Here is a 24,981-nt window from a genome sequence, read left to right as displayed (position 1 = left end):
AGAAATTATTTTTATGTTTTAACATTCCTTCAAATCATCACCGTTTTTTAACCTCCCTTCCACGGAAAGGTGTTTAATTTAAAAAAGGTTCCCAACCGGCCAGGTAAATTTTTCCTGTTTTAATCCGGAAATACATCATTTTCATTCCACTTCAATTGAATATACAGAGTGTTTTTTTTGCCCTTTGATGTTATCTTCAAAAGAAACTCTGTGACTTCGACAGGTGCATATTCAAGGTTTCTTTGCTTATCGCTCCCCCTCTGGTTTTGTTTAGCATAAATTTTCTTCAATAAAAAGGGTAAAAGTTAATCAAAAATGATCAAAACCTTTCATATAAAGCAAACTGCCACACAATTAATCTGCAAAAATTAATAAAAACAGCTTTTTCCCTATACAAGCCAACCATTGTATAAATTTTACAAATCAAGAAATAGAGGTAACATTTTGATACAACAAATAAACAATGATAACAGGTCTTATCTTTTGATACATCGAAGTTGCTTTGACCAGTAAGTCCCTATATTTTCCTCCAGCTGGGAACAGAAATAAATAAATTTAGCAAATGATTGTAAACTGGTCCCATCCCTTAAACCCAACCCGCTACTGGCTTTCCAAGTTAATTACGACAAGCAACAATGTTTTGTTAATTTCTCCCCGTGAACCTTTTTTTTTGGGATGAAAACCCAGTGGCGTGTCTAAGGGTGCCATCTATTCCCATAGCCCCTATCATGGATCCAACACCATCAATGTTTCGGAACCTAAAATGTGCTTTCCGCAGGATACAGAGGAAATTGAGAGCTACCTTGAAAACAGGTCAGCTGTCCGTCCCTCGCCACCTCCTGAGCAGACCTCAGAACACAACTTTGTTCTCTCATCAAGATTCATCATCCCGGGCCAGTTTAAACCAGCAAGTGAATCACGCTGGTAGCAACACTATAAACAATGTGTAAATGACAACCTTTTATAGCTGTGTTTTTTTTTTACAAATGGGTCAGCTTCAGTCATTTCATTCGCTATGTTTTTATTGTGATTCTCTTTTCTTACGGTGGGCTGAAAGTGCAAACGAGAAATCAACAAAGTGTGAAACCTCTTTAACAAGCTTAGGAGACAAAATTCATTTTTTTATAAAAAAATCATACATTAGCGAAACACTTTTTGTTACAAGAAACTGAGAACAAATTGAAAACAAGTCCCGAAACACTTTTTAACCTAACAACCTAACACACCTTATTAAAGTTTTATGAAAGAGATTGTCTCGGTGAGTGTTGAAAACTGGCAATTGTTTTTCGGAAGATATTAAGATATGTCCCGTTTTCGTAAACTGCGGTCAACTCAAAAGCCCCGTTTCTTCCGTTGCCTGGTTCAAATCAGCCAGCTTCTTCATGTTGAAGTGCGCGTATTTAATCGTGCCTTTAACGGTAACCGCGAGAAAGCGGCACTGACCATAAAGAGAAAAGAATGCAAGTTTTTTTTCCTGCTTATGTTTGCAAATTACAAAATCAATTTGACATAAGTTCTTAATAAAACTGAACATTGTACTCAGTGCAGTTTTTGAACTGCTGACCACAGAATGAAGTACTTGTTTTAGTGAAGCGTGGGGGCGAAGAGGATTTAGTGCGTTTGGTATGTCGGATCAGGTAGCACACGTTTTCAAACCACTGCAGTCAGCAAGGTCGTTGTGTCCTTCCCCAAAATGCCCCTGTGGGGATAGTCCCCACAATATTTGAAATGTAAGTTCCGCTTTTGGGGATTAAACATCCTAAACAGTAACATGTAATAATGTACTGTGTACTTTTTTTGGGTAAATTCTCCTCAAAGTCCCCTCCTGAGAACAAAATTCATGCCACTCTCTGGCTATAATTGATGAAGGATACAATGATTTTAGCCATAAGTTCAGTAATAAAGTAATATAGTAATGAGTCCAACTAACCAATTTTTTATTGTTGTAAACTTTTTGATTAAATACTTGGTCACACGCCGTCTGACAGGAAAATTAAATTCCAATTATTTTACTCAATGACTATGATATTATGTTAACCAGGAAAGAGTTTTAACCGAGTTTATTACCAAAAAAGTTTAACAGAGTAAAAATACTTGAATTGTACTGTGGAAAGTAAGTCCCAAGTAGTACGGAGTCCAACAGTACCAATTCATGTTAAACTTATTGCAAAAAATCCAGGAGGGGAGTTGAACAGAGATAACTTGAAAAAAGTAAACATAAAAGTACTTCATTGATTATTGGGAGCAGTCAAACTAGTACTGAGTCCAACAGTGTCAGTTGTATTGAGATCTTATGGTTGTAGTATCAAGCATAATAGGTGGGTAGGAACCTTTATGATGTAACGGTTGCCCATCAGTGATTAATAAACGAGAGCAAGTAAACCTACACGTTGGTCCAACCCNTGGAGCCAAACACTTCAGAGACATGTTTTGTATATATCTGAGAACTATAATATATTGATGAAAAACAGTATAATAGGGGACCTACAAAGAAAGAAAACAACCATTTGTTTTCTTTCTTTGTAGGTCCCCTATTATACTGTTTTTCATCAATATATTATAGTTCTCAGATATATACAAAACATGTCTCTGAAGTGTTTGGCTCCAAATACCAAACAGATCGTGCACTGTGGCATCCCATAAACCCCTCTGTTTCAGCTCTGTTTCAAAAGTGCTGATTCTGTTACTTTAGATGAAATAAGGTGCCACTCCCCCACGCCCCTCTGAGAGATATTTATCATTTTGCTCTAGGAGGAGATTCAGGTCAAGTCAAAGTCAACTTTATTGTCAATCTTCCAGTTTGTGTGTACAGACGGAGATTGAAATACCGTTTCCCACAATCTCGAATATAAAAACAAATGTATATAAAAATATGTATATATATATATATATATATATATATAACACACACAGTCAAAGACACATTTTTACATGTGCACACATTAAGACCTAAATAAAAACACAACAATCAATATGTACAAAATAACAGTCACTTTATTCAGTGATAAGGCGGGTGTTACCTTGGTTGGTTATTGGCTAATGGTTACCCAAAAAATGTATTTATAAAAGACATGAATAAGTGGATTTTGCATAATCCAGTTTGCTCTAACAGCATTTTTTTTTGGTTAGCATTCTTGCTCCACTGCAATTTTGGCTCTATTATTTCAGCTATAATCAGTCCATCACAGCATACCTGTGTTCACAGTGCTGTGCAGCCCTATTAGTTTCACTTTCCCTCCTGGTGACTTTGTCTCTGCCTCCTCGTCTGCCCGTAGGAGGGCGATTGGCTTCCAGTCAGCTGAAACAGGCCATCGCTCTGAACACTGAGGCGAAAGACGGATCTCGTTGAGAGGTTGCTTTTCTTAGTCTTCTGCTCTTCCACATGTCTCAGGTTCTTTGCTTGTTCACGGAAATGCACTAAACACCATCTGTCTCCGTGCTCCAAATACAGAAAGACAATTATACTGTGTAGTGCTTAACAGATCTCCTCACTAAAGGCAGTGATGTGTATTGTTTGTGAGATAAATGTATCTGATGCATTTGGACTGTGGATGAAATCGTTTTAGGGTCATTATGTGCCCTTTGCTAACTTGATGTGTTCTTCATGAATGCTGCATTTGCTGCTTGTCATGCTTCACTGCAGACGTTGATGTGAAGACGAAGTAGAAGGCTCCAAATGTGCAGATGTATTGACCGCAGTGCAGTGAAGGACCCTTGTACAATTACAGCCTCTCCATTCTGGCATAAACCCAGTTTGCCAACAAGAGCATGTGATGTTATGCTCACAATGTTTTAAATTCAAAGATACTTTGTAGTTGTTTAATTGAATGTGTCAATTCAGCATACAGCCTGTAAAAAGTGAATTAAGATAAATGTGTTTATTCATTTGAAGTACTTGTGTCTTGCCTCCCAGCAGTGCTGCAGTTGCCATCACGTAGGTTTTGGGCTTTGTTTAAAGAGGGAGCTAATGTTTTGCTTTTTCTATTTTAATCGCCCCCACTTTGCTAATTTAGCTTTGCATTTGTTGATCAGTCACTTGGCAGTTGTGTTTTAATGAGCATGGTGATGGACCTCACCTCTGTCAGGCAGAGTATAACACTCATTATAATCCTGTCTTTACAGTTAGTACAGAGTCGTGGCTGCTTTCCTTGTTCGTCCCCGTCCTCCCCAATCTGCAAACGCTTCAGAAATGACCATTTGTGGACGCGGCCGGCACTCGAACACAAATCAATGATTCCCAAGTGGTGATGGCCAGAAGCAAAGACATGCAGGGCCAAGATAAAAAAAGATGACGGGAGTAAATCCTCATTATGTGTCTGCTAATAAAGAATTACCTCTGTCAGCCATACCTTTTTATTGTTGGAGTGCCCTCATCCATCAAAAGAAAGGCCCTTGTAGCCTCAAGCTAAGAATTGCTTTTGAAATGACTTTCTTTCCCAACAGGTCCTTAGAGACCTGGCTTAGGGGAATCCAATAGAGATGGGAATGGCACCAATTGTGAGAAGAACACATCTTAGCGTCCTGTGGGCCATGGGTTCTAGAAAAGTTGGCTGAATTCATCTCTTTTTACTGATTTAATGAGCTTGCTATGTATTGGGAAATCAAATAAATGAATGTTTGCTGCACATGAAATCTGCAGACATATTCAGAAGAAATACAACATTTGTGTAAATCTTGCTAATGGCTTTATTTCACTTCAGTGGAGTTTAGAATTCGCTGTTAACTGCATTGGTTTTCTGCAGCTTGGTACAGATACTTAATGTCAGTGTTCAGTTACCGAGGTAAAACCTTCAGTCTTCCCAATATCTCACTCTCTGCTTCTGTCCCCGGTCCATCAAAACCTACAGTTGGATTTCATCAGCTCCCTGAGAAATATAGAATCACACACTGTCTCCCAAAGCACAGCTTGGGCAGCAGCTGACTTTTAAAGTGGACAGAGACAGAAAATCTACTCTTTTGTTCATAAACAAAACAACTCTGGTGTGGAAGACACGACGAGTCAAGTACATGGAGTGGTGTTCCTCTCTCTCCTAATTGCCTGTATTCTCTGGGGTGTGTTATCTGGAGGGAAGCAGAGATGAGATGCAGTCAGAGCGGCTGTTTGTTCTTGCCACTGTGTGGGATGTGAGTGATGGCTAGAGCCCTGAATGATATCATTAGTGAACTACTGGTTTGGCTAACACACTGCAGTCTATCAGTGCGGAGAGCATGAGAGATGGGGAGATGGGAAGATACTGAAGCATCACTGTGGGAGGACAGTTGTTATCCCCCCTGTGTTTGAATGGTTATTGTTGCGTCTTATCATAGACCACCAGTGTTGACACAGAGTAACTCTGAACAGGAGGCTGGTTGACAGCCTATACATCGAATGTGTCCATGTGGGAAAGAGGAGTCCAACTCCTGCACATAAATCCATTTAAATGAGACATGGATATGTTCCATTGTATCAAATTGTATGTATATGGTTTTTGCCTACATTTGACATATAACAATGAATATAGATGTCAGAACAAGAATTTGTAAGACACTATTTAAAGGACAGAGATTTGAGCTAAATGCTAATGTGTGCAGGCTAAGGTTAGCGTTTTAAGATGGTAATATTTGCTAATCGGCACGAAACATGAAGTACAGATGAGGATAATGGGAATTTCATTAGTTTTGCAGGTAATTAGAAACATAGACTATTAGAAACATTACATTTTGTATTTTTACACCACTGCTGTAGGCAAAGTTTTAGGGACAAGAACCTCAATATAGTAGCTCATTTTAGACCCTAGTTCCCAAGTTACTAAAAAGGTAGCGCGCTCCCAGTATGATTTGCAGCGCCAGAAACATGCTATTGGCTCTTATGAATTATAATTATTGATTTGTATAATTTTGTATATATATATTTTATATTTGCACAATTGTAATGTTTATTCAATCCAATGCCTTTCTATTGTGAATTTGTAAATACTTGCTGCTAGTGTCAATTTATATTTAAATTTGTATTCGTACTAAATACTTGCCGCTAAGGTACTTTTATTTTTTATTATATTTGTATTCAATTGGATCTTTTAAACATGTTCAACTTGTGTAATGCTTGGCACTGCTGCTGGAACAAAATCATTTCCCAATTTGGGATAAATAAAGTATCTACCGATCTATTTGATTCAAGACATTTCCCGGCCCTAATAGCTGAGATATCAATAATTATTTTCTTGAATCAGATGTTATCTTTTACAAAAGGTTAACTCTACTATCATGTGTTTTTTAAATGTTCCTCAATATATTTTGACCAGGCCTTGAAATAGATGCACCTTGATTGTCACATGCCTGTATGTTCAATGACTCATTGCTTCATTGTAAATAGATCTAGTGTATCACAGGTTGCCTTGAATTAATAACTCCCTGTCAGAAGCAGGTGATCTGTGTTCTCTGACTCACAGTTGAACATGGTGGCAACGGTCTCTGTCAGGTGACGGTAAAGATTATCTGCTCATGCTCAACAGGCACTGTCAGTCAATATTATTACCCACATGATGCGGACATTAAGAGGCACTGAGGGTTGGGGTGGGGTGATCAGATAGATTTATCTCAGCCCGGGAGTCTCACTGGCAGCCAGCAACACTGAATTATGGCACAAAGGCTGCTGTACAATCAAAGTAGGACAGTGGAAAGAGTGCAGCGTAGTAGCAGCAAAATGAAGTCAAAAATAACCCCCGATGTGAGAAATGAGATGGAAGAGAAGGTTGTGGGGCAGTTAGATGTGATAATTGTGTGAGGACGCCAGGGACACGATGATGAGTGTTGCTGACTCCCATCTGTGCCCCCCTCAGTGCCAGCCCTCCACAGACGGCCACTGTCACAGAGCAGAAACCAGCAGCACTCTCAAAAGAGCTTATTAGGGCAGTTAATGTTTTCATATTTAATATAAATGTTGTTAATCCTGCGTTCCAGGCCACCAATGGTTCACGATTGTGATTTAGCTTTACAGAAGAAATATACGGAGTAAGGAAACGTGTTCTTAGAGAGATATAACATACTGCGGGAAGATCTAAAAAAATGGTGGGTGAAAAATATAAAGTCTACCTAGGGGATTTTTTGTTAACTGACAAAAACCTTCAAATAACAATTTCTCCATCTGAAGCTCTACAGACTGACTAACTGTCTGCAAACATGTGAGTGGGAGATTCTACGACAGATCTCCGTCTGACTGATAACTAGCTCAGCGATTGTAATTCTGTCTCCCTCACTTCTGCATGCAGACATGTGGGCACAGTAAGAGACAATACAGTAGCAGAGACGTTTTTTAGTGAAGGAGACCAAACCTCCACATCAGCTTATATTTTGCTTCCTGAGGCAAAACAAACAATCCTCCCCACCGGAGAGGCTGATTTGAAGCTGGATCTCTAATGTATCAATAATTCTTCATTCCAACCGTTATGTGTGTTGGGAAGGAACACTTGTTAATTGAAATCCACAAATCCTTTGCATGTAAAATACATCTGACTCTGGTAAAACCGTTCATATTTGTAATAGTTACAAAAATAGGTTGCCTTTTCTGGCACATCTGACCTGCAGGCTTTGCAGCTCAGATCCAATTTGAACTGCCCCATATGTGACCTGGCTGTTGGATATTTGGAGAGGGATGTTTACCAGGGCTGGCATCCATCGGTCAGTGACACTTACGGTAAAACTATGAGAGGGAACATTGTCCCCGCAGGTTTAAATCAAACTACTTCTATCTTTACTGCCGTACAGGTGCAGTTTTGTTGCTGATACAGCACTAACCGCACCAGTGACACACATATTACATCCTCTCAAGCTCTCTTTCTCTTGGCTCCCATCTTCTCTTTAAGAACTATTGTTTTTAATAATCATGTCTTATAAAGGAATAGATAAGAGCAAATTGGTGGTCTGTGCATGCTTTATTATTCATAGCAAGGTTTTTTTTACGTTGTAATTTGTTGTAGACAAATATAAATTCTCACTTTCATCACATTTGCTCTTTTGTAACATTGCTTTGTGTTTTCTACGCAGTCCATGGATCTCACTGTATTTCTTCCCCACTATCTACTAAATGGCCAGAACTACGTCAAAAATTTTACATTTCTTCTCCAACAGAGGGCGTAACCTTGCTGTGTGGTTGTAAATAAGTATGAGTTTCTGCTGGTGTGAGGTCACTCTCTATAGGGTTTTCAGTGGATTTGTTGCTGTTTAATATATATATCCTCTCTCTCTGTTCCCTCAGAGGCCAGCAGAGAAATGTCGCTACGTGGTGGGCAGTGTCCTGTGTGAGGGTGAAGAGAAGCCGGATGAAGAACTCCAGAAGATGTACGAGAAGTATGGCTTCAAGCTGTTCTCTCTGCCTGAAGTGAGCCATGCTGTGACCACCAGCTTCCCCTGCTGCAGCCCTCTGTCTCACGTGGTGGGACCTTACAGGGTCTACCCCAGGCTCACTTCCTACATCGAGGTAAAGACAACACGACGATATGTAGATATACCTATAAACACTTGAGTCACCCAGATGCTATTTTAGCCACATCTTACATTAGGATTTATCTCACACTAGTTAAATGTCACCTGTTATGCAAAATCCACTTTTTCATCTCTTTTATACATAAACATGTGTCCCCTCTGCGTCAAGAGATTCTGAAAGTTTCAGGACAAAAAATTCTCTCTCTTTTTGTCCTGATCCATTTATATAAAAAGCTGTCTGAAAATGAGCTGATCATATTTGGGCCACTTTATGATGTCATAACGATGTTTTGGGTTGTGGTTTTTGTCGGTTGTGTAACCATTAGCCCAATCACCAACCAAGGTAACCCCCCGCCCCCCCACCGTATCACCGTAATCTCCCTCCTAGAGCACGCATTGGTGGGTTTTTTCTTGACCCAAATATCTCCCCCCCACCGTATCACCTGAATCTCCTCCTAGAGCACCATTGTGGGTTTTCTTGACCAAATATCTCGTGTGGGGAGTGGCTCCTTATTTTCATCTAAAGTAACAGACAGAGAATCAGCACTTTTGAAACAGAGGGGATTACGGGATGCTGTAATGGGTGATCTGTTTGGTATTTGGAGCCAAACACTTCAGAGACATGTTTTATATATATCTGAGACCTATAATATATTGATGAAAAACAGTATGATAGGGGACCTTTAAAGCTGCAGTTAGTGAATCAGAATGTATCCCTGCTCTTATTAAAAAAAACTCGCTGAAAACAGGTGTGATGACTGAAACGGTGTGTTTGTCTCCAAATGTCTCACATTTTAAGAACACGGTTCCTTTACCATCATTACTTGTTTGATAACCTTCTTCCACATAAAGTGTACACCATCACATCTTCCTTTAGTCTGTTATCGCAGTAGATGGCAATCATCTTGTGAACATATTTGTCCTCTTTTCTACTTCCTGCTTGTCAAAAGACCCCCACTCATGTGTTGTTTAATTCATCACACGAGCAGATGAGGTCTTTAAAGCAGATTAAGAATAGATGAAGTAGAAGGAAATGAAGGTAGGTGTGAGTCCTTGTGTCCATATGCTGGGCTCCATGTCCTCGGGACAGGCCTCAAAAAGCTATTGACATTTACTGATGACATTTACACACACGGATTCATTTGGGGGTGTCCCACTGCATGAATAATGCTCCGCGCGTCCTTCTTTCTGTTTGAGTGCATGCATGTGCATGCTCACTCATTTATGCATCTGTTTATTTGGTCTTTAGTCTGTTCACAGGAGGTAGGAATGACTCAGTCTGAAATGTACCATCATATCTAGTTAATATGGTGATTTGTTTTTTTCTCTTCTGTCAATGGAACTCAGGTTTCTCATATTCATGAGAGATAGGGTGATCACACAAGGGGGGTGGCTTTGAGAGCAGAAATGCATTGGTATTCCTCTTTAAATATTGGAACCTTTCTGTATTTTATCAGTAAACTGCAGTGTTTGAATTGCCTGTATAAACCAAATGAATAATCACCATGTGATTATGCTATAGGTGTAGGGTTTTTCTGTGTTGCATTCATCACAGAAAGTAAAGGGGAAATGATCTAGCTGCTGATGGCATTGTTCATCAGTTAAAACTAACTCTCAGGTTACTGGTGATCTGTCAAAGAAAGTAAATAGGCATGCAATATCTGAAAGTGCTTGGTTACATTACATTACATTTAGCTGAGCTTTTATCCAAATCAACTTACAATAAGCGCAATCAATTATTAAGATAAAAACTTCTAACAAGGCAACCCATTGTAAGTGCCTGTGCATTCGTTTCAAAAGGGCTAAACTGTTGTTACATTGTAAACAGGTGGGTTTTCAGTTTGCGACAACATTTTTTGAATGTGTTCATTTGTTCAAAATACATTATAGCTATGCAATATTTAATGTGGCATGAGCTCGAACACGAAAATCTAATCTGTCATTTGTGCCCGGTTTGGATTGGCTTATTCTTCACATGCTATGGTCTGCCATGTGTCGCCAGCTGCCACTTTTCACCTGCCCCGGGGTGTTAAACCAAAAAATCACCCCAGCATCAGCCAGGAAGCTCGACCAACCAGCTAGTTCACAAACAAGGATATCATCCCATATCGACTTTCCAAGCCAGCAAACTAAGCGGTTTTTTTTAACACTTATTTTGGAGTAGTGATATCAGTCCTGATCTACTTGTTATAATGCTCAAAGTAACACTGTCTGGTCAGCTTATCATTATTTTCACTCTCTTACATTTTTGTTTTGTTTTGTCTCTGCGGCACTAACACCCGACTTTAGAGGGCAGGACAAACTCTAACATGTGCACTGATTCGGGCTAAACGTTCTGAAAGCATAGAAATAGCATCTCTGTTAAAATATAGTAGTATTCCCTTTAAGGCGCTTGTGCTGTTACATAATAATGGCCAGTGTCAGTGTGCATCCTTTTTGAGCATGCAGCCCTGTCCGTCAGGCTAGATGATGTCCCTGTAGGGAGAGCTTCTGTTTTTGTTCCCTCACTTGTCCGCCATCAGGCAGAAGTGCTTGTCGCAGTCCATCAGTTGACCGGAGTGCTATCACAGGTCATTAAGGAGCCGCTCCTGTACAGCAGATGGGCTATTAACACACTAACATCCAGTTTGAGTTGTGGAGTGGCAAGTGCACTGTGCATACTAGCTAAAGCTAGGCTACTGAATAATGGAGCATGGTTAAAAGAGGCTTGGTTAGAAGGTGGTATGTGAATGTTCTATAAATGTTTGGCGCTATACTGTTTGGATGATTAATTGAGTAGGTTTGTAGTATCAGGGACTTTGGAAGCAGGGAGACACTCGTGACCCAGCTCTGTACTCTTTATCTACATTAGATCCAGTGGAGGTTCTATGTACTGCTTTCAGTGCAATAATATGGCAGCAATTTGCTATGTAAAGATACAAGTAATAGCATCCACCAATGGTGTTGTTCCCTCTCAGTTTAATGTTTTTCTCATTTTCAAGTTCATACTTTTTATTTATCTGGAGTTCCTTCCAGAACATGTTTACATCTATGAATATTTAAAACACTTTTTATTCTCATACTGTCTTTATGCCTGGGACTTACATTTTTTGATTGCCAACAACAGTGTAGCTTTTGCGCATATGACAATAAAGGACAATAACCATTGTCATTTAGAATTCCCTTTGTGGTGATGGGCTGGTGTATTTCCTAGTGAGAACAGATGCCCACTGCTTCTAACCTAGAACGAGTTAAATACACAGTCTACATTTCACTGTGTGTACTGTACTGTGTACATAAATAGAACAATAATCTAACATCTTTCATTAATTAATTTATTCATTCACATAAAGTAGAAATGTCTTGTTTAGTACATGTAGCTTTGGTCTTCACCAGCTCCTTAGGGAAATATCCTACTGCTTCTCACTCCACTATGTTCAGCAGCTAGTTGCTAACCTTGCAGGTCGTTTGGTGATGGGCAGGCTACAACAAAATACGGTTCCTAGGTTCTTAACCAATGATTAATGCAGTATAAATGTATTCATTAGGGCAGCTTGCAAAGTAGTGCCACCCACAAGACTAAGGAGACCAGACTGTTGGGATGTTTCAAGGTCTGGCTCTGTGCCAAGTCTTACAAGCTCAATTTTCTCAGAGACTGGTATATCTCCTGCCCTTCTATAGCACTTCAGTTATCAGAGAGCATAACTTCCCTTTTTTCACTTGAACGGGTTTTCTCCGGTCCAGCAGCATCATCTCCACACCAGCTTACCTTACCTTATCTCTTCCAAGCACAACATATAAGCTTATATATATATATTACACGCACAAATGACACACGCACACACACATACACAGGTGCACACACACAGGTTTAATTGTAGCTTTAAAGCTCTTAAACAGGTGATAGGTGTTCATTTAGTTTAATCCTGAATCATAAGATAAGATGGTACTTTATTGATCCCAATTTGGGAAATGTTTGTGTTGCAGCAGCATAAAAAGACAAGGCATTGCACAATAAAACTTCAAAGACTAGAAATAAACAAGAAAGTAGAACATATACATGTTGAATTTAACATTACAACATAACAAGGTATTATATATATATATATATATTGAACAGATTATATAAATGTACAATGTGGTTTTATTCCAAGAGAAACTATGGAGCAGAGAGTTCTCTGCCAGCCAGAGGTGATTTATTGTGCAGAGTTATTGCAGTGGGCAGGTATGTTTTCCTGTGTCGGTCCTTGTGACAGCGGAGCTGCAGCAGTCTGTTGGAGAAGGACTGTCCAGCTGCAGGTGGAGAGGATGGGTGGGGTTATCCATGATGGACAACAGCCTGTTCAGTGTCCTCCTCTCCACCACAGCTTCGAAGGGGTCCAGCTTGATGCCGATGACAGACCCAACTTTCCTGATCAGTTTTTTTTATTCTGCTTGTGTCACCGGCTCTGATGCTGCCCCCCCCCCAGCAAAGAAGAGTACACTGCCCACAACAGACTGGTAGAAGATCTCCAGCATCTTGCTGCACACGTGGAAGGATCTCAGCTTCCTCAGAAAATAGAGTCTGCTCATCCCCTTCTTGTACACAGTACAGTGTTGATCCTCCAGTTCAGTCCATTGTCTAAGTGCACTCCCAGGTACTTGTCGTGCTCCACAACAGCCACATCCTCTCCCAGAATGCACAGGGGCTGAGAAAAAGGTATCAATGAATTTGTGGGATCAATAGAGATTCTGAGATCTTGATCATTTATGCTCAATAGCTGAGTATTCATGTGAGTCTAAATGAAAGCAGTGAGTTGGCAAAGGCACAGGATGTTTGGCGTTGTATCATCTNCGGCGTGTTTCCATGCTGTATATCTCTCCGGTAGTCCACAGCAGAATGAAAAAACCACCTCAACCGCGCTCTTCAAGGAACCGAGGGGACCGTGCGGCAGAGTTTCCGTAAGATAAAAATGTTCAGCCGGTCAACATGTCCGTTAAAGTTTAAATCTTCCGTACAAAATTAGAAAAGTGCCGTCAGAGGTCTTCTTTGTTATTATTGAGCTTGTAAACAAATTGATAACGACTGCTGTTCTCTGTATAATAATATAATAAATATTTAATAAATGGTCTGCCTCTTTTACTGCCCCTCTTCTGACAGCACAGCAGCAGCAGGAGACTCGGGGAGATGAGAGCGGGCTATTTCATCGTTAATGCAGAAAATGATCCATATAGTGGCTTACACCACGGAGCTGTTGGACCCCAGACGTTGGTATGCGGGTCTACCCACCTTGGAACCGTTACCGTAGTCCGTTTAGTTCCACCCCCCCCCCCCATCAGAGCGGAGCAAAGGCGCAACGAAACTTAAAATAAATAAGCAGCATTTTACGGCGCGGCTATGCATGGGTCCGCCTTGGGGGGTTTCCCGACATGTCGTTTTCAGTAAATTAAAGGGTGGTTTCAGTTGTCGTTGTGTGGACCTTCTTAATACCTTGGAAAATGCCGTTTAATACTTTTTTAAATACTTTTTAATAGCCCTTAATCTTTCGCTAAATTGATTTATAACTTTTAATACTTTTTAAGACCCCGCGGACACCCTGTATTCTATGACAAAAAATACTCCAAATGTCTTTTTTCCAAATGTCATCATAGTGCGTACCATAGAGGGTTAGGGTTTACATGGTTTCCTGTAGCTCATAGTCCTTCCACAACTGTAAAAGGTTCTGTCATTCTTTCATTCAAGAATGTGTATGACATTATGGCATGAAAGCTGTGTGTGGCTATATTTCCCTACATTAAAAATGATGCTGTCCCACAGATCATTATCAACCACTCTGCAGGTCCTCACCTCACATTACTCTGACCTCAGGCCCACGGACCCGGGTTCTGGGGGCCGAAATCGGGTCATTTGCAGGAAACAACGTTTCTTAATTATTTAAATGAAATTGATACTGTTATATCCATATAACGGGAAAAACTAATTTAACTGATTTTTTCATTTTCTTTTTTAAAAAAAATGGACGAGAAACAAATCCCGTTTTCCTGACTTTATTTTTTTTGGAGAAAGTTACCGATGCACCAAGGAAGGAAGTGGAACACACTTTAGACAACCATTTCATTGCAGACTGTTATGTTTACGTGGGGAAAATGAACAGAGCATACTTATTTGAGATAGACCTATATTTTGAAAAGTCAGACTTAATTTTTGGACATTTCGGACAGGGTGTAGAGCTATTGGTTTAAGCACAGGATTGGCAAAACAGGAGAGTTTGTAAAACCAGTCTGCTTTGATCTATGAATAATGTCGTGACTCGCAGAGTACCCTGTCTTCCTCCCGCAGCTTTCTTTTATAGGGAAACAAACACTCAGAACACACACACACACACAGAGCCAGTGGCGGATTGCCCCCCACCCCCCGTTGACAGTTTACGTCGGCTGGGCAGGGTGAGATTCCCGGGGGGGGGCTGATTTTTAGTCCCAGTCCGCAAGCATCATGCGTCCTGATGACCGGCGATCTCCTTCATAAAAACTAATAAAAGGGGTAGTATCCGGGCAGTTCGGTGTGTGTGTAGAGGTGTGTGTGGTTAAAACGGCCTGTGGTCACTCTTTTATACTGTTCAATGAAAGGTAAACACAGAAGCGGTGCGTAAAAGCTCTTTGAGCGCTGGTGCTGTCTTCTCTGAGTTACACGTCCCCTGCCTCCTGGAGTGACCACAGCACCCCTGGCCGAAAAGTCCTTAAAGTGAAGTCCTGAGTACGAAATATATCTCAAATGAATGGCACTGCATTTCCCCCATGTAAACATAACAGTCTGCAATGAACATGTTTGTCCTGTGCGCTTCACTTCCTCCATTGGGCGCACCGGTAACTTCTCCACCAAAAAAAAGCAGGATAACGGGTCAGTATCTCATGCGCACGAGATAGTACTCGTGCGCACGAGATACTAACCCGTTATCCTGACTTTTTTTTTTCTCTCAGTTTTTTTTTTTTTTTTTTCATGTCCCTTTAGGGGCTCCGTAGGTACCCACCTCAACACTCAAAGATACAAATTCGCGGAGAAAATAACAAAACCTACATCAAAACATGTGGCGCTAGGTAGCAAAAAACGCTAACATGGCTTACCTTGGTCTTCTCTGGTCAAAACTGGTCTTCAATTGGCATGTAAAATGATAAAAACGAGGCTGTAGTTAATCCATGTTAATATCCAATGTGACTCGTGATCCCCTTTGAAAGTTCTGATGATCTATAAGCAATAAAACTGCTTTTCCGTTGCTTGTTATCATGAGAGGGATATTTCTACCTATGCTGAAAGCTCCGCTTGCGCAAAAAACGCCACTTTTTTTAAACATGAGTGTGGTGCGGGACCATTTCCCTTGGATTCTATCGCTCTAACGGTCCAGAAAGAGATGTCCACGTCCAAATATCGAACAAGGGGGGCCAGTAGATATGGAAATAAAAGCCCAAATGGCCCGAGAAGCAGGGTTTTATTTGCTAAATATATCTAAAAAGTTGGTTTTGCATCAATGTTGTAACAGGGTACTTATTATATGTTGTACTTTTGTGATTCGCTAAGCTTTTAGTCTACAACCCATCATCCAAGGTTATTTTTCAACTAATAAGACAATAATATCTTTTTGGACGGACACATAATTTACAGTTTTTTAAAATGTTAAATCCAATTCTTTAAAATAAAAACATCTATATTGATTTGACTTTTCCTACATCCAACTCACAGGTGTATCTTACTTGAAAAATATATTAAATTTAACCCTTTTAGAAGGGAAGATATGGGTCATTTGTTCTGGGAATGTCATTTTCGAGCCCTGAAAACCTGAAAAAATAGGTTAATAAACTATGATGTTGTTAATATCCATGTAACGGGAAGAACTCATCTAACTGATCATTATTTTATTTTTTTAGAAATAAAAACCACAAATGCAAACGCTGAGCCTCTGAATTATAACGGAGCGAAAATGCTAACAGATGACTGCACCGAAATCACTCCACAAAACCTTATATTTATCTTTGCTGCACATCCAAACACATCGTTTCACATCGTGAGGTGACACAGAATTGAAGGGTACCCCTGATTATCACCATTATACAAATTGCTTCTTATAAACAAAACAGACCATCAAAACATTGTGGCATAGGTAAGCCTAAAAATGCTAACATGGCTCACCTGTGTCCGTAGTCTTCAAAAGTGGTTTTCAATGGCATTAAAACCGATAAAAAAATGCAGCTGAAGTTAATCCATAGATTAATCCAATGTGTCTGTGTCCCCTTTGAAATGATTTCTGATAATCCTAAACTAACAAACCGTGCTTTTTCCGTTCCCAGATGTCAGAGCTAGAGACAGCTTCACTCTCATGCTCAAAACTGCGTGCGCGAAAGCACACACCTTTTTGTTTTACCATGTGTTAAGTGGGGAGATCCCCTTCGATTCTATTGGCTCTAACGGGTCAGAAGAGATGTCAATCACCAAAATCGCCATGGTTCCAGAGAAACGGTAAAAACCCCCATTTCCACCCAAATCACCTCGAAGGTTGGAGTTTTTTGCTAATAACCTCTCATAAAAAGGTCAAATGTCACTTGTTTGCATCAATCTTGATACAGGGTACTTATTATATGTTGTATTTGGATTCTAAAGCTTTAGTCCCTTACGCATATCCATGGGTAGTGTTTCACTATAAGTAAAATAATTTTTTTGGACGGACACTATAATTTACAGTTTTTATATGTTCAAATCTGAATTTTCTTTAAAAAAAACACATCTATATTGTTCTGACTCTTTACATCAACTCAATAATATAACACATTTAAGTTCCACTTTTTAACAGTTTATTTTAAAATGTTTTTACACATGACCTTTTATAACAAATGTTCTCAAAACACTGACATAAATAAATACAACAAGTTAAAAGTCCCATGTCATGCTTTTTCTGCATGTAAACGGTCTGCAGAGTCCACAAAACCCTCAAAGAACACCCTGTAGCGAGTAAAACTGCTACACAGAAAAATACCTGTCTAATGCCTGCCCCAGAACGACCGTGGACATTTCTCTTTTTCCATTGTTTTTCTTCCTGGGTACAGTGACGTGCCCATACCAAATGGACCCATTGGGCCGTTACGTTATGTCCCGCGAGGCCGTTACGTCCGCGGGGGAGCGTTGTGGCCTTCCCTCATAACACGACACGCACACTCAAATCTTTTCTCAGTATGCTCCCGCCGATTTCTTCTCAAGTCCTGAGAACGGTGGGACGCCAGGCGAGGGCTGGAGTCGTGTGGGAGAAACACACACAAACTCCAGCAGGCTGCGGTTTGTGTGTGTTGTTCGGCTGTGTTTACGCTGTCCCTCGCGACGGCACTGGGCTTCAATCAGGGAGGGGGGCAGGAGCTCCAACAAGCCGTTTTAGGACAGGAGTGAATACACATACTACTACAGAGATGCTGTAAGAGAAACCAATGTGAGTTTGGAAAATTGCTAAATATATATCTATTTTAGTATACCTAACAATGGACATTGGATCAGTAGAAATGCCATGATAAGGGGACCCTTTAAATAAAGGGCATGAACCTGCTCCCAAACGTTTATAAGCATCTCTTTCGGGTTTGCTTAGTTTGAGTGAGTATATTAATCCCCATTCAGCACGGCACAGGCTCTTGTCGCATCCGAGATTTGAAGGACTTCTGTTCTTTATACCATTATCTTGTAATCCGACCCCTGGTCAACACAATCTTCAGCCCTCCAGCCTCTTCACTGCTAACTTCCACTTCACCATCCTGGAATACAGTAGATTAGAAAAATATATTTCTGTGTTTTTTGGGGCAATCAGATTGAAATCATTGCATTGTGTTTCAGGTTAAAACACAAGTTACACTTTGATTTAAGCATCTTCTTTACTACTTAAGTTTTCCCTGAAGAGATCCTACTTTTCACGAAGACACACCACCAAGGCACCCGGATAAGATAAAGATAATGATGGGTACTTTATTGATCCCCATTTGGGAAATTGTTTTGTTGCAGCAGCATAAAAGACAAGCATTTTACAATCAAACAAAATTAGAAATAAACAAGAATAGAAAGAAAAGAAAAGAAAAACGAAATATACGGTTGAAATAGAAAATATACATGTAGACATTTGACCAGATATTATATATACAAATATATATATATACATAAATAGTAGACATGGATATTAATATTAACATATTGAATATTGAACAAGATTTTAAGAATGTAAAATGGTACAACGTGGTTTAATTACAAGAGAAACTATGGGGCCAGCCAGATGTGAGGATTTATTGTACAGAGTTATTGCAGTGGGCAGGAATGTGTTCCTGTGTCGGTCCTTGTGACAGCGGAGCTGCAGCAGTCTGTTGGAGAAGGAGCTCCAGCAACCTCTTTTATTCTTTCCACCGAATCATCCTTTCAAAGGAGAACATGTTAACGTTGAGAAACAATAAAAAAAGGCTTGGTTTGCAAAAACTGAACATGCCAGTCATTGTCAGTTGCTGTTCATATTTATTTTAAATCAGTTTTTATCAAATGTAACGTTAATTATAATATATATAAATATATACATACTGCATTACAAATAATGAACTTTGACTGCAACTGTGAAACAAAGGATATAGGAGGATACAAAAAGCTATCAGTATGCCATGCATGCTACAGTAGCTTAAAACAAGTAGCTAATGACTACCTTACAGCTTGTGTTACACTGTATATGCAGTAAGCAGCTGTTGTAAATTAAACTGAACAAAAATGGCTACTTACCAGGTAATTTCATAGATTATTAGGTTAAAATCCTGTTGTTCCACTGCTACCAAGTGTTCCACTCTCAGGATGAACGCAGATTGCTCCAACTCCACATGCGGTCTAGCAGAGCAAGCATGTGTTTTGAAACTATACCATTCAAACTCAATAGATATGAGTTCTAATTTAGTATATCCCTATAGTTGAGTGAACGAACGCAGACATTTTTTTTTCATAATCATTACATTTGTAACTAACATTTTCTTTTTCTTTTTTAATTTGACAGACTTATTCAAATGAGTTGTAAACCAACTAAAACAAGTTGAGGTAAAAAACAAAAAGGTTATGTTGAAAAAGTATTTCTTTTTAAGTGGAATCTACTAACCCCATGAATTGTTTTTTAGAGTGTTGAAACATTTCTACATCACCCCTCCACTGATGATATCTCACCGGTTTTAATGGAACAAGTCATTTGTTATACTGTGCTTGCATTTTGTAATGACAATAATGTAATCTAATCTAATCTAAACAATGGATCAAATGACTGTGTGAGTAAAATAATCTGAGTAATTTTAATAAAAAAAGGATTATCCCTGTTACCTTATCAATACCAAATGGCTCACTAGTAAAGTAGCAACTAGAAGTGTAAAAAGTGGATATTGCATAGCCAGATCCCTTCTCCTAGTTTTGCTGTTTCTGCTGGATGAGTAAAGTGTATGATAATGTTGAAGTGTTACAAGTCAAAATATCTGTGATTTGTTTAGTTCTGCTAACTCAACCTAATAAAATAAAAGCACAACACAACTTTAGTCTTGAGTTAATTTATAGATGTTTTGAAACACATTTTTTAAGTTAGAAATTATTGGTGAAATTATTTGAAGAGAGTAAACTGAATTTGTTGCTCATTGTACCTAATTTCAGAGGTGGAAAAAGTACTCTGATTATTTACTTAAGTACATTTAGTAATATACAGTGTAAAGATACAAGTAAAAGTCCTGCACTCAAAATCTTACTTAAGTAAAAGTAGAGTATTATAATCAAAATATACTTTTAAGTACCAAGTACTTATTGTGCATTACTGTATTTTCAAAATATTCTATTAGAATTATTGACTATTTATTGTGTTCATCACTTCAACGTTGCACTTGGTAAATGTGTGGTTTATTTGAATTACTTTATGCACTACTGGAAGAAAAGCCCAATGTTCCACAGATGTAAAACCTGGTTGGTCAGACTTTCATTGCCTCCATCAACACGCTGGAGTTATCAAGGAAAGCCAATATGGCTGACATTCAAAATGACTTGGCCTGTTATTGTGCTCACAATCAGCAGCTGTCCTATTCACAAGAAGCTGACAATTGGCACATTCTATTTCAGCTAAAGGCAAAACATTTAATAATTAAAAATGAAATATTTCCACGGCAACAATTGAACAGCTTCAAGGGTTTTCTCGTCCAGTCATGATCATGCTAATGAACATATGAAATGCCATTTTGTGCAGGAAATATCGTTCTGTGAGCATCTTTGTTTTGAATGGGGGTAAATAACTTTATGTAACTCACTCAACAGAGTTAGATGTGTCTGCCAAGAAAATATATAATCCAACTGTTTCTATTTTGATTGTAATACATATGAGAACGTCGTGGCCACCTGGGAATACTTCATTGAAATAGTTATCAGCTGGTTGCAGTAATGAAACTGCATTTTTTATTATGTGGAGGTCCACTTCTAAACCGGCACATGACTAATGTAAATCCACTCTTCCCTTTTTGCTCAGTTTTGGCCTCCGCCTCCTACAGTATGTGTGAGAAACATTTTGTTTTACTTGGCGGGGTGCATACAGTAGGTTTACACAATTTAATAAATATATAGCTGCCTGCCTCATAACAGAGGTGAACTGTATATCAAAATATGAAGTTATTTGTTAATATGTTACATTAAGTATCTATTTATGTAATGTATGTATATTATTGATGATCTTTTGTATAGTTAGGAACTCTGCAGTTTCATGCAACCTATTGGCTGATTTAAATTCTAACCATTTATAAGCCAAAGTTACCAAACACATTCGGCCGTGCAGATATATGTCGGACATAGATCGTAATAATGTATTTTAGTTCTTGCATCTCTTGTTTCAGTAACTACACTACCTGAACTACCAACATCACACAAAGTAATGTATCCCAGGATGCTTTCCAAAACCTGTAATACATTTTAGGGTGACCTTGTTTTGGTTGTTTTCTTGTCAGTGAAACATTTAAGTGTTAGTGTTTGAAGTGATTCCGTAGGTCAGCTGTTGCTTGAGATTGATTTTGAACTGTGTGTGTGCTAGTAAGAAAATTTGCAACACACGTTTACTTCAAATGTTAACAATTCATTGTTGCTTTTGCAGCTGACAGCCAACCTGGAAGTGACACTAAGCTGTCTGTGGAGGATCTGTTCAGACCGGAGTTCCAGGTCCACGACCCAGAGGCCAAGTGGATCAATGGTGAGTGATGAGCAACATCTACTGTGGTCTGCTGGAATCTGCAAGAAGGTTATCTTGTAATGCCTTCAGATGCAAATGAGCAGAGCACTGAAATCAGGATTATGTGCAATCATGTGCCTTCAACTGATTTACGAAAACATTCTTTACTAGCAACGTAACTTAGGAGTACTGATAATTACAAGATGGAAGAAAATGATGTAGTTAATTCCTGCATGTCTCATCTGACGGTTGGGTTTTGTCCCGGTATTTGTTCTTCAAGCATACTGAAGTAGCATGTCGCATGGTTAAGCTATTTTTGAGAATTATAATTGGACCATAAATACTGATATTACTGATATTGATACTGATAGTGATATCCTAATATTTTTGTATCACTTTTTGTTTCTTCTGGCAAAGTATCACTTCCACTAATATATATTTCTTAGTTTTGATTGGTGATTGTAATGAATAATATAGTGTTTTACATCAAACAGAAGGGACAATAACCTCCTAGTATAGAAGCGTTTTTTTTTTCATTTGTGTCAAAGATGTTGCTTTTGTGTCTGCTTTGCTGCAGTCCGGCCAAAAACAGAGGACTTTTTTAACTCTTTATCAGACCAAGTCCAACTCTTGTTAGAAAACAGTGTTTTCCATGAAGTCATCCTATTAAAAATAGTAGAGAGCTTGAGGCGGAGGCAACAATTTGAAGCAGGCGGAGCCTCGTAACTCTCTATTCAGAAAAATTCTGGAAATAAATGAAAATGCAGAACTTGCCATTGGCCTTGAGGAGATTTCTGGCTCTTAGAAGGCATTTGAATGTGTTTATAATGAGACTTCATTGTTTTTCTAATCACAGATAAAGCTGTCATCAGGCTTTATCGCCTGCCTGTTCCATGGAATGACACAATCAGCACACATGAGTCATACTCACTATTACTGTGGATCATGCTGTAACATGAGTGACAGCCAACTGAATACACTACCTGCTGTACATATATTTATACAAAACATCTTGATTCATACCTGACATGAACGACACCTCGATGAGTTCTGAGGGTGCTTTGTGAGAGCAAACAACAACCGAGTGCTGAGCGGGGGTTGGGGGGGTGACATCTCTCTCTGTTACTCTGTGGAACAGCCTGCAGACAGTTCAGTCTGAAACAAGCCCGCTGTGTTTCACCCCTTGCTTTACCTTGCATACAATTATGCAAATTCCAATGTTGGGATTTATTTCCCCTCGCCTTATTTACATTGAATTGATTCCTCACTTGCCAGAAGGGGATCATATGTTAAGCCCGGAAGGCTTTGGCTGGAAATAAACCACATCAAGTGAAGTGCAAGGGATTCTGATTATGGTTTGCCAAGGCGGGGGGGAGATAACAATACCTCGGAGGGAGAGCGTGGAGAGAGTTGTGTTGATGGCGTGTTGCCCTCCGTCTGCCTCCTCCTGCAGATCTCTGTGTTTGGCTCTCCTCTCCTCTGGCCATCCGCTGTGGCTCAGACTGGGCGCCCGCGGGCAAGAGGCAAGGCCTTTCTTTCCATCAATATTTTATTCCCGGGTGACACTTTTCCACTATCTTCGCAACTCCATCTCATTCCCTGAGCTGACCTCAGGCCAGACAGAGAGCAGCGGTGTTGCTCGATGAGGCAGTCAGAGACTCAGCTTTATAGGCCGCTTTGTGGATGGATGGGGCAAAATAGACCCAGGACATATGGGAGAAGATAACAGACGGACGGGCGGGAGCAGAGATTGATCGCTGGGATTTGTAGCAAACATGAGATTTCTTTTTCCCAAATCAGAAGCTTTGGAGGTTTTGGCTCGAAAGTCATTTATCTCTGTCTGTTAGAGATAATCTGAATGGGTGTTTAATGTGATCTCATTAATAGTCAAGTGTGAGTATGATGCAATGTCATGGAGCTTATTTCATTACTTTAGCTGCACAGAAACATTTTTAAAAAAAAACTAAGGATGAAAGTCACTACCATGAAAGAATTATGATACTAATCTTTACAGGTGGTTTTTATATTAGATCATTAAAATAATGACATTTAAAAAATGATTTATTAACTGTATTTCTTATTATCAAAACATAAATGTATGATCATACACATAATAATGAGCTTTAATCCAACCACATACTGTGTTACTATCTCATGATCAGTTTTCCAAAAGAAAACGAGTAACAATATAATAAAAGTATACTGTATATAATAAGTTGTGTAATTAATATCACTGGTAAAAAGAGTGGCTGCTTGGAAATGTTTGTGTTATGTTAAACTCAGACATGTGAGGTGTAATGTCAACATTGAAATAGGAAATGATTAGCCCGTTCGTCTAGACATGTTGAGCCTCATATACTTTGGTAGTTCCTTATTAAAGCAGATGCAGACGTTCCGACCAGCATTAAAGCAGATGTTTGCCTCTCTTTGTACTTATGTATTACTTGTACATTCTAAGACATGCAGAGCCCAGAGGTGGGAGTAAGTCCTACATGTGCAAGTCATGAGCAAGTCTCAAGTCTTGACCTACAAGTATCAAGCAAGTCCCAAGTCACTGTGGTGAGAGTCAAGCAAGTCAAGTCAAGTCATTGCTCAGGTCAAGCAAGTCAAGTCAAGTCATACACAATTCTGATGAATAAGCCCAGTTCCCGCATTTAAATCAGTTAAAAGACAGTGGTTATGAAAATTGATTCAACCCATACTATGATCTTCATTACACAGTTAATCATTTGAAATCTAATTTAGACCGATGACAATCATATTAGATTCATATTAAACCCAGAACTGTAGACAATATATCTAGGACTCAATCAAAAAGTCTGTTCAAAAAGGCAGAATTCCAGGTAAGAAAATCATATATGGCATTTGCCATTACACATATTTAATTTACATTTCTGTTAACACTAGAACCGCCAACAGTGTCAGCACCTACATAGATATCATTTTCAAATCATTTAATTTGTTCCTCTTCATAATTTCCGAATAAACTAAGTAGGGCGATTTAAAACTCAGTTAATTTAGAAATTGCTTCAGTTTATCATCATAACAGATCCAAAAGTTCAGATTCATTTTACAATAAATCAAAAAATGATGCACTTCTACGAACAAAAACAACATCATTAAAACATTTAAACAAACTACTAAAAGTAGATGAACTACATTATTCAAAAGTTTAGAGTAACTTCTGATAATAACACAGGGGAAATAAACGCTTGTGTGATCTTGGGTGGGTCTTCACCCTCATTTGGGCTCTGCTGCCCGACCGTTCTCTCTCCTCTCTCTTCTCTCTCTTGCTTGCTCGCTCCTCTCTCTCTCTCTCCTATAACGGCTCAACGTA

At 39.2% G+C, this 24,981-nt stretch overlaps 1 protein-coding gene across 1 annotated transcript in view; it reads left to right on the top strand.

Annotated features, from left to right (window-relative positions):
* The window catches only part of tex264a (testis expressed 264, ER-phagy receptor a), a 95,887-nt gene that overhangs the window by 8,427 nt on the left and 62,479 nt on the right, over positions 1-24,981 (top strand). The window contains exon 2 of the mRNA XM_010785516.1: positions 8,234-8,455. Within this exon, the coding sequence (XP_010783818.1) occupies positions 8,234-8,455 (222 nt within the window). The remainder of the gene's footprint in view (positions 1-8,233; positions 8,456-24,981) is intronic.

This window comes from Notothenia coriiceps, unplaced genomic scaffold, assembly GCF_000735185.1.
Source record: "Notothenia coriiceps isolate Sejong01 unplaced genomic scaffold, NC01 NC01_scaffold00000284, whole genome shotgun sequence".
Taxonomy (NCBI): domain Eukaryota; kingdom Metazoa; phylum Chordata; class Actinopteri; order Perciformes; family Nototheniidae; genus Notothenia; species Notothenia coriiceps.
This window is presented reverse-complemented; position numbering and strand designations above follow the sequence as displayed.